Here is an 11129-nt window from a genome sequence, read left to right as displayed (position 1 = left end):
AACCCAATGTACGTCTAAGAGTTCAACAAACCAAAGAGGGAGGAAGAATGCTAACATTTACTGATTTGGTTGATTTGTAGAAATATTTGTCAAAATCATTAAATTTAAGACTTTGGGCAAGAGAAGACATCTAAATATCAGCCTCATTAATCACATCACAGTGTTTCAGTCACTTCTCTTGGAAGATTGCTCACTTCTTATGAGTATAAAAGTAGGACTCCTGTAGGTTTGTTGACATCGAGCACATCGATTTTGAATAGTTCAAAGGAGCAAAATCCCCAAATCCCCAACAACCGTAAAATATTAAATTTTTTTCTACCAATGTTCCTATAAAATATTTACAGTTGCAAATTGCTCTGTCTCTAAATCAGTTTGGGAGTCCAAAGCAGAAAAACGAAGATCCCTGCTGTAGATATGGGTAAAAATCTGTATTTATTTTAAAAAAAAGTATTTTTAATTGGTCTTATGGAAAAATCCAAAATTCTCATAACTTTTATGAGCTATAAACATTATATCATAACTGAACACCTCAAATCTTTGTGTAATAAATCTATAAATTCATTGTTCCCTCCCAAGGTCAGTGAGGTAAGACTGTAACTGTAAACTCGTACATCACACATTTTAAACCGACACTATAACACCAAAACCGTATGTTTTTATTACAGGTTTAAAAATCATTACATTTTCACTTAATATTGATTTATTATGAAGTCTGATCCTACAAATAACAAAGTAACAGTTTGACTTAATCATTATAAACAATACCTCTCTTTACTCAAACAATGAAAGAGAGAAACGTAGATAAGTCAATGTCTATTTCTGGCCTTCAAACCCACATTACCCATAACTTATATCATCACCTGTATAACTAAGACTCATTTAATTTAGCATTTAAGCACACCTCATCCAAAAAGTAAGAAATATAAATTGATTTAATAGTTACATATCTCTGTCAGAGAAATCATGAAACCTGAAGCAAAACACAATCATGTTATCAATGTATGCGCTTCTTCAGCTTCTTCTTTGTCACAGATTTTTTCCTGCAGGAGCACCCAGAGATTTCAGATTGTCCTCAATCCTCTGCAGTGCATTGGTGACCTGAAGACACAAAGCAAACAGCAATTTAACCAGATGTTTTCTTCATTGGATATATATAAATAAAATACATAATTTACACCATGATACAGATGCAACATTAAAGTAGAAAAAAAATCAATCCATAACCTGTTCCTCTAGATTTTCCATCCGGTCAGTTAAGGCGTTAACCCTTAGGAAGCAAACAAAAGTAACATGAGTGACTGAGATTAGGATTAGTCTCAAAAATACCTTTTTCATGTTTTATATTAAACAAATCATGTTGTTTACTCAGTTTATGCAACAAAGCACATTCACATAGAACAAGCAAAATCTACAAGTTGAAACATTTTTCATGATGAGTGATTTATCATGAATACAAAAATACTGGGTTTAAACTTCAAATTATGTTTATCTCAATACAATGTGGCACACATTATTTTAAAAAAGCACAGGCAACTGCTTTCTATACAAATTTATTCATCTTTGGCCCTTGAACACCAACACATGGCCTACTGCCATGATTTGTGATTAAAGTGGCAAAAAAGACTGAGTCCATCTCACTTGTCAATAATCTGTTGCTGAGTTGTTTTTCCAGGATCGTCCTGAGATTTCAGACTGCCCCCACTCATCTGCAGTGCTGTGTTTGACTGCGTGTCCTGAAAAACAAAAAGCAACCAGTAATGTAACCAGCTGCACACACAGTGAAGAAAGGTTGTTTTCACATTGGATATATGGAAATAAAATACATTATTTACACTGTTATACAGATGTGACATTGAAGGTGGCATTAAATCAATTCATAACCTTTTCCTCTAGTTTCTCCAGTCTCTCCAGGCGTTCAGTTAAGGTGGTAACCCTGAGAAAACAAACAAAAGTAACATAAGTAACTGAGATTTAGATTAGCAACTGAACTAAATTAATACTTTTGTCATGTTTAATACAGTTTACACAACACATTATTCATATTAGGTAAGCAATGACTATAAGTTGAAAGTACATTTCATAATATATATAATATATATAAATACCGAATTTAAGCTTCAAATTGAATTGAACTAAAACTATTCTACCGTCTAGGCCTCAGAAGCCTACAGATGGCTAAAAAAAAAAAGAATTCAGACAACCATTTCCAATATGAAACCCTCCCTTTATGAAAACAGCCCTTTTAAATAAATTTTTTACAGTGCAATGTGAGGCTCATTTCGGAATTTAAAAGCATATGTTATCATTGCCCCACCTTTTTGTATATTTATCTGACAAAACTCTCATCCCCATGCCCCAAACACACACGTTGTGATTGTCTCTCTCAGCGTACGCAGAGAGAAGAGCGCTGAGTGCATCTCTTCTCTCCTCTACTGTCAAATAGAACCTTGTTCCGGTGACAGGGCAGCTAACAATTCAGGTGACAAACAAAATAAGTGTATTTTCAATTGGATGTTTGGAGTGACATAGAGTTTTGCACACACCTACACTTTATGATAAAGGATGACTTAACTACTTAGCTATATTTATGTAGTAACAGAACGAGTTGCAAAGACTTCTCAAGCATCTTTTGTTCATTATGGTGAGCTCATATACATTTGTGTTCCACTCAACTGGTACATTTACTATAAAAATTGTGTAATTCTATTTCTGGGCATAGTTGATTTATGGTGTAGAATGTTCTCAAGTCACTCAGGTTTATGAAAATAACTTGTTCTGTTGTGCCAGAGCAGCCTGCTTTGAAACCACACACAGTTGTTTGGTCCAGAGAATTTGTGATAAAATTGATGTAGTCAAGACAAACAGATGGTGCTCATTGTGTAAAGAGGAAAAAGATGATAACGTAAGTTAAAAAATTTTCTCAGAAAGTTCAGCTTGGAAGCCGGTTATGAGTCAATGTTCTACTTTTATCAGAATCTATAACGTTTCATTTTAATAATCCTAAGAATTGCTTTAAATGAACTTAAAATGCATCCTTGATTCGAGTAGATTTTTCCGTGGGTTTTCATGTGCCTGGAGCCCACATGATAGACTGCAGGTGTTGACTAATAAATATAGGGGTTCTTCTTTGTCATGAGCAGATCTTGGCAGGAAAGGTGTAGGTTCCTGATATTCTATTTCAAATTCATCAAATTGATCTAATTTGTTTTGTTTGGACAGTTTTAATTAAACACAACATCATAGAAAAAAAGTATTTATTTTCTTCTGTTAGAGTATATAAACTACAATTGTAAAATTTGTATCTCAGATTCACTTCTACTGATATAAAGTCAACTATAAAAGACTTCAGAAAAGAACACATCCTTCGAAGTAAAAACCTTCCAATGTTTATATGGAGTGCACACATATTAACAATGCAAGGTCGAAATTCAATTATGTTGTATTAATATTGTTTTCTTTGTTTGAGTTACCTGGGTGTTTGGCTCCCCTCCCTGGTGGACAAAAGGAGTGGCAAAGGGCTGAGGTTCCTGAAGTTCTGCTGATGGCCTCATTGGACTGAACCACCTGTGTCATGCTGGGGGGGTGTTTTGTGGGTTTATTTGTTTGTGTTAGTTGTCAGATGGCAGCCATTTTGTTTTCCCCTATTGTGTCCACATGGTTTAGCTAAACCAGTATTTAAATCCCCTTATGTTTCATTTCAGTTAGGTCAGTTTCTTGTCTTGTCAGTTGTGTCTTGAGTTTAGTAATTTATGTTGACCTCTTTTATTGGCATGCCTGTTTAATTGTTATGTTAACTTTTTGTTCATACTTTTGGGTAAATAAAAACCCTCCTTTTTTGAGTGCACTCGGTAAAATGTCATGTAGGAGGTGCAATAAAAAAAAATCAGCCAGCAGTTCTATTTGTCGGACAAGGAGCGACAACTTGAGCACCTGCCCCCTATCAGTGCACGCAATGGCCCTACATATAATTTCTGTAAAAATTCTGCTTGGATTTAGTTCACAAGCTCACATAGATGCATTTAGCCATCTTATAACTTGGCTTTGTCTATAACACAGAATAACTTTCTGCAGGATTTTACTTTTGAGATGTATCCAGGATGCGTCCCTCCATGCTCTGGCTCTTCTGCCGTGCAGACAGCAGGTGTCTGTCCTTCATCAAGGCCTCCCAGGACAACAGTTCCTCTTCTTTTTCTTCAGAAAAATCCTTCTCTGTAAAAAAAAAAGGTGCCATAATTTGTATCACCATCAGTTTCACTTTGGTTTGTTTTGGTCTGAGCCACAAGGCTCCATAGACCTCCACAAAAAACACTTACTGGTGAAATCTGAATCCTATTGGAGTATGTGGGATAGAAATAGACAGCACTGACTGAAAAAGTTACATAAATGGATACAGCGCCATGCAAAATCTGTTTAAGTCCTATTTTCTTTCCAAAGAGTCAGAAAATCTTGATAAGAACTAGTGACCTTTTTTAAAATGTGATTCCCAGAGCTTTTAGCTGAAAACTTGTTGCCTAGTGTATGATTAAGTGAAGTGTGGTTCTGAGTCAGGTCTTTCATTTTTTTCAGACTTTCAGACACTGATGATTAGCTTTACTGTCTTATTTAGGGTTTTTGTCTTTCACAACCTTCTCAACATGACATAATTAGGAACAAAATCTAGATGAAAAATAGAAAAAAGCAGCCAAAGTTTGAACAAGAAATTTAGAAAGATCTTCAACAATTTGTTTTTTTAGATAATTAATCTAAAAATCCTCCATCATCTGAAATCAGCTTGTGCTCCGCTTGAAGCAGCCAATACCAATGGACACATCTTAGATTTGATCACCTCTTATAAATATGACACTTCCATAAATGAAGGAAGGGCTTACTGAATTCGTGTTTGATTGGATCCCTGAACAGCACCAAATTCCTCATGAACTTTATATGACTGACAATGATGAAAGGAGGCGGGGGGGACGGGCGGCTGTGGTATTCCTTAATCAGCTGATATCTTTGAAACTTCCAGATCCTATCTGTGTTCTCATGGATCTCCTGGAACGTGTAGCTGTGCAGGTGAAAGATTAACAAATTCATTATGTGGAAAACCAAAGCTGGTGGCGATGACTCACTTAAAGATGTCTATGAGGAGGTTGAGGAGCAGTATGATGCTCACTTAAAGATGGCTATGAGGAGGTTGAGGAGCAATATGTTGGCAAACAGCAAGTAAACACAGAGCATGATGATGGTGAGCCACTCAGGGAACGCCGGCATTTGGTTTTCGTTCAGCACAGGACACTTGGGCTTCATGGGATCCGTACCATTCATGCTGCATGAATTTATATTAAATCCAGCATCTGCAGGAGACAAAACACTGAAACTAGAACATGCAGCATCATCAACAAACCTAGCCTTACATGCACACAGATTGAGGTTTCTCTTCACATAATAAAACTACACAGCACACTCTGCACTCACTGTCAATGTTTTCAGGGAAATTTCCAAATATAATGAGATACGGCTCGTAAACAGCCCCACGGATGATCCAGTCCAGCCGATTGTCATTTTGGATGAGGATGCCTTGTTTGGCAACACCATAGGCCATGACCCAGATGCTCAGGAGAAACATGAAGAAGAAAATATCCATCATCTGGAGCACAAAATGACATCCAAATGATTACAAGTTGCCAATAAATGTCTCCATCTTAATGACAAAAACTAATTCACGCAGGTTCTTTTTTAGAAAATCAGACTTAGAAAACAAGATACAAAATAGTTCGAAAGGGAAGATACTAAAAAGCACTAATACTTTTAAAGTCCTGCTGAGAAGATGTCTCCAAAGACCAGCTTAACGACTACAGGTTCATCAGTGTCATAAAGAGCAGCGTTCAACTGTTTTTTTTTTCCACATTTCCCACAGATTCATTATTATTCAGATCAAACTCCTCACCATCTTCTTGACTATGATGATTTTAGGTCCCAGTGTTTGACTAATGGTGAAGATTGCCATGAGGCGGAGGCAGAAGACCACAAAGTCGATGCACAGGATGATTTTACCTGGGTAGAACAACTTGGTTGTCAACCTGATGTTAAAAAAAGAAATAAAAAATGTACAAGTCAGAGATTATAGGATATCTTGAAAGACTTTCCATGTCTCTTTGAGAGCCAGAGAAGGTACCTGAATACAAGCCCTATACAGAACAGCAGGATGGAGAGGATGTCCAAAATGTTCCACAGCTCTTGAACGTACACTTTGACTTTCTCATAAAGCCTTAGATTATCAGGATCATAAAACAACTGAAACAGAAAACGGAGATTTAAGCTGACATGTCAGGATTTTATTATCAGAAGATATTTATTCTGATTAAGGTTAAATTTGATTGCTAACCTCCACAGCTTAAATATTAGATTAGTTATTTTCTAACAGGCTGACGTTAAACCTGACAAAGCCTCTCTTCTTTTAGGTCAGTTAGACTAAAATTATTTCTATTAAGTTAAGCTTGTTAACAAGTAGCCTATAGGCTACTGATGTTGTTGTCTATGTTCAGCTACGTAGATTCATTTTGTCCCCCCAAAATAAGTCGGTGCCCCCCTGTTAAACTCGACTGGAGCTGGGGCTGGTCCGTAGTTCTCTAGATAAGAGCGCTGAACAAGCAGCCGTGTATTTTGCCACCTGGGCGGTGCGGAGCGGTGAAGAGACGCTGAGGGAACCGTATCTGATGGGGAAACAGTAACACCAGCATTGTGAGTAGTTTCTTCTTCTGCGGATTGCAGGAAGCAGCTATGTTTTGCGTCATACTATGCAGGAGCTGGGGATTCTGGAAGAAAAGATCCGTTTTCTAGGTTTACACGACAACGGAAAACAGTACGTTTCGGAAACATCGCACTCTGGAACCCGTTTTCTATCTGTGCCGTTGTTAGAGAAAACATTCGGTGGTTTTGTGTAAATGCACACTACAAACGCAACAAAACTCTTCCGTTTTMCCCCGAAATCGTTGTCGTGTAAACGGGACAGATCGTAATTAGAACGTTATAGTGTGAACGATCTAACAAAAACGGAACAAAAGTCCCCTTAATCTGTTCATAAATAGCTTTCAGAGGTACAGACCAGACACTGACAGCATGCAAGGCAGAAAAACACACAAAGGCATGATTAATGCACACTCCCAGCCTCGGCGCCCACTACTATGCATCCACTATAAAATTGTCTTTGCTATCACTTTTACTGGTGTATAAAATAAATAAACAAGCAATGCTGAGCCAGGGGTTTGGGTGGAGAAAAGCCAGGCAGCCCATCATGCCTATTATACATGGGAGAGGGGGAAAATTCTGAGAGCACAATTGAAGAATAAATCAGTTCCATTTTTATTTGGGTTGGCTCGTTTCCTTTGTAATGATGCCCTGGGCAACTGTCCATGTGACCCATATCAAAAGTTGTCATTATACATCTGAACGAAATACATCAGGTTCACTTTTTTTAAACTGACTGTTATTGAGCTGTCTTTGAGTACTTTTGCTAAATAAAGGTACCCAAAGTTGTTATCTTCGGGGTGAGAATGTGCTACTGCAACAAAAGATACATTTGTTTTAAGGCTCTGTACACATATTTACCATTAGTACCATTAAGTGTGGAAGTCCGAGTATGTTTATAAATGAGTGTTTATTATAGTTGCAGTATCTCACCTGTCTGATCTCCTCACATGCCAGAGAGAACAGCCAGATGTAGAGCATCATCTCTACTCCAGATGGAGTTCTCTGGAAGTCGATCATCAGGACGTAAGCAAACAGGAACAGGAAGGCAAAGTACGAGACGATGTTTCCATAAAACTTGACCTGAGGAGAGCAGTACAGTCCTTCCAGTCTGGACCAGACTGGCTCCACAAGGTGTTTACTGTGGGCAGAAACATCTGCATCAATGTAACTCTTCTGATCAAAAATTGCTGCTAATATATATAAAAAAAACTTCACATCTCAGAGTGTTGTATAAAATCTGTCAGCAAATGTTGAGTCAATCAGAGATTATCCTCTTACAAGCATTGCAAATTATTCGTCATACAGCTTTCTGTCTTTTCCTCCCCAGTCTCTTCCTCCTTCTCCCCAGTCTTTTTTTCTTCCTCCACAGTAATTTTTATCTCCTCTTTTTGCTCGATTTCTCTCTGCAGGTCTTCATCACGTCTAAAAAGGAAAAACAAGTATGAATGTGGAAAATGTGGAAATGTAATGCTTCACAACTTCCACAATTTCCATTTATACAATCACTGCCAGTAATAGCTCACCTGAAAGCCAGAAACTTGGTGTAGATCAGAGGGAAGAAGACCATGCAGACCAGCACCCTCCACACAGGATTGTTGACTGACAGCTCACCACACCAGATCTGAGTAAGAAGATTCTAAAGAACAAGCGTCTTATCAAAAAGTTTGTATAATATATGGGTAAAAGATGGCAAACTGTCATTGAAACTCAATGTGATCATAAAGACTGCAGCAAACAGAAATGAGGAATAACAAGACTTTTGAACATCACAGTGTCTTCATGATGCTGAATTAACTTTTATTTGGATGTTTAATTAACTTTTAGTTTTGCAAGCCAATAGTTTTGGCTTGCAAAAAACTAGTGACTAATAGTGACCCTCAGTGAGTAATGTGCCACCACCATATTTGACAGTGGGGATGGTGTGTTCAGAGTACCGGTAGTTTGTTCTCTGCCCCGTAGCATTTTGGCCAAAAAGTAAATTTTGGTCTTGTCTGACCAAAGCACCTTCTTCCACCTGTTTGCTGTGTTCCCAACATGGCTTCTGTCAAACTGCAAATGGGATTTACTATGGGTTTTTTTTAAATAATGGTTTTCTTCTTACCACTCTTTCATAAAAAAACACATTTGCGTGACTAATAGCTGTCCTTTATACAGATTCCTCCACCAGAGCTGTGGATCTCTGCATTTCATCCAGTTTGATCGGTTCTCCTTGTTCATCCTGTAAAATCAGATGGCCAGCCTTGTTTGGTAGATTTACAGTTGTGCCAAACTCATTCCACTTACAGATGATGGATTGTAAGCTGTTCAAATCGAGGGAAATTTTTATAGCTTAATCCTGCTTTAAACTTCTCTACAACCTTATCACTGACCTGTCTGTTGTGTTCCTTGATGGGAATTTTGGCATCAGAGCAGGGTTTGGGGATACACGGGAAAATACTAATATAACTGAGGGACAGAGGGGTAAAATATGGTAGTTTCCCAGATAAAAAACCGGATACTTGACAGGTATGTGCAGGTATGCAAAGCCAATAAAGGGGCATTGAGGGAAAAATTAACTCTTGTGCAAGAGTTAATTTGTTTGTTTCATTGTCCCTTTAGGGGTTCTGTACACCTGGATGTCCACCCCGGTATCAGGTATTCTTCTAAGATTTGCCCGAGTTTGTTCTATCCATCTCTCCATTAACTTCCTAACTTACAGCATGATGCATCACCGTGTTTCTAGGAGAGAAAAATTAGTTCAGGGTGAGGTTCAGTGTTAGTTATACACATACCATTTTGCACAGGCGAGAAGGTTAAACGTGGGTCTCATCTGACCTGAACATCTTTTGCCATATGTTTGAAGTGTCCATATTATGTACAGGTTGACTGGCATTAGAATCTACTTGCATTCAAATTCAAATGCTTTTCAGATTATTATTGTAAAAAAAATATATTAATTAAAAAAACTGGTATCATTATACTTTCACATTCATGCACTACTTTGTGTTGGTCTCTAACATAAAAATTCAACATTTCTGATTTATAAAAATCTGCTTCACCTGAACACCTGACTGAGCCACAAAGTTTTTATCATCAGCCTCCAGCGCCAGCCTCAGACACGTTGTCTTGCCCCAACAGCGTGAGATTCGAACCAGCAGTTTCTGGGCGCGCTCCTCATCGTTCTTGTAGCACTCGTTGAACACACCTGAAGACAAAACATGCAGGTCAATAAATCCCATCTCAGTCTGTAAAAGTTCTCTTTACCTCTGTCTCTTACCAATCGCATGATTTTCGTAGTGCTTTGCGAGCTTCCGCATTTTCTGAGCCTCGTCAGCATCAATTGACTCCTCTGCCATTTTCTTCAGAATTTTACTGGCAGCCAGAGCAGCAGACATGCTGTCTCTGCACTGCACAGACACAAAGAAACACAGAGTTACATGCATTAACCACTTTGAAGACACTTTCTTTAAACATGTGCAGCAGTTTTTAATCACCTGATCCCAGATGATTTCAGCCAGCTCCTTGTTGTTCTGGACAACTGCCCAAAGGAAAAGATCTCTGGCTGCATCTCTCTTAGCTTCACCTCGCCTCTTAGCTTCATCTTTACGTCCCTTAAAAAAAATTCAGAGATTAGATTGTTTTGGGGTTCACTAGTCAGGCATACTCTCTACTAAGCTATAAGACGTTGCGGAGTCAGTAATTTCATGAAAGCCTAAGAAATAAAAATATGTTGATGAAATATTTAAACTTGTTAATAACATTTTGAACTGGAAACACTAGGATTAATCCCATAATACACCATAAAAAGGAAGTAAATAATTTCTGAGTAAATATTTATGTAAAAGCTTGGATGGGAATCTTCATGACTGTTAGTTTATTTCCCTTTCACTAGGGATGGGGGAAAGGTGAGGGATAAGGCTCTTCTTGATTTTTAATTTCTTATTTGAATAAATACATCTTTACAAGTAAGCATTTCTGTAATTGCATTTTTTATTTAAACTTTTTGTTTGTTCGTTTTGTAATTTATGACTCTGTTTCACTGGGGAATGTAAATGTTCTTCCTCTACAGTCATCCCAGTCCCCAGGTCTTTTAGCCTGAATATGAACTGCACTGGACATTATTGTAAAATTATAAATTGCAGGACCCAAATGTAGGTAGGAGACAGGCAGTCGAAAGCCAATGGTTTACTTTTAAGAAACATACACAAACTAATATTAAGGAAGGAATCCAAAATAAAATATAACAAAGGAAACAAGCTGGTGTTATAAGATGTTAACAGGATAAGTTGACCAAGAGCTAGCTGTCTGACAGAAATATTTATGCTGTGCCAATTCTGTATCATGATTTCTGGATACAGAAATATAGGCTACTATTGTGTGCAACCAGTACCTGGAAATCCCAGCTGAGGATTCTGGTTCTA

The 11129-nt window shown here is 37.7% G+C and overlaps 1 protein-coding gene across 1 annotated transcript; it reads right to left on the bottom strand.

Annotated features, from left to right (window-relative positions):
• Positions 1-716: 716 nt before the first annotated feature.
• Positions 717-10319, bottom strand: LOC103461103 (transient receptor potential cation channel subfamily M member 2-like; the record flags this gene model as incomplete). The annotated part of the gene is made up of 16 exons (XM_008403435.2): positions 717-1098; positions 1225-1267; positions 1639-1733; positions 1882-1933; positions 4080-4209; positions 4869-5044; positions 5153-5333; positions 5455-5626; positions 5927-6059; positions 6155-6273; positions 7660-7867; positions 8008-8151; positions 8253-8365; positions 9768-9913; positions 9986-10115; positions 10203-10319. Coding segments are annotated over 16 exons (2031 nt in total), but the record flags the coding sequence as incomplete, so codon positions are not given.
• Positions 10320-11129: the final 810 nt, after the last annotated feature.

The sequence above is a fragment of the Poecilia reticulata genome, unplaced genomic scaffold (genome assembly GCF_000633615.1).
Source record: "Poecilia reticulata strain Guanapo unplaced genomic scaffold, Guppy_female_1.0+MT scaffold_600, whole genome shotgun sequence".
NCBI classification, from domain to species: domain Eukaryota; kingdom Metazoa; phylum Chordata; class Actinopteri; order Cyprinodontiformes; family Poeciliidae; genus Poecilia; species Poecilia reticulata.
This window is presented reverse-complemented; position numbering and strand designations above follow the sequence as displayed.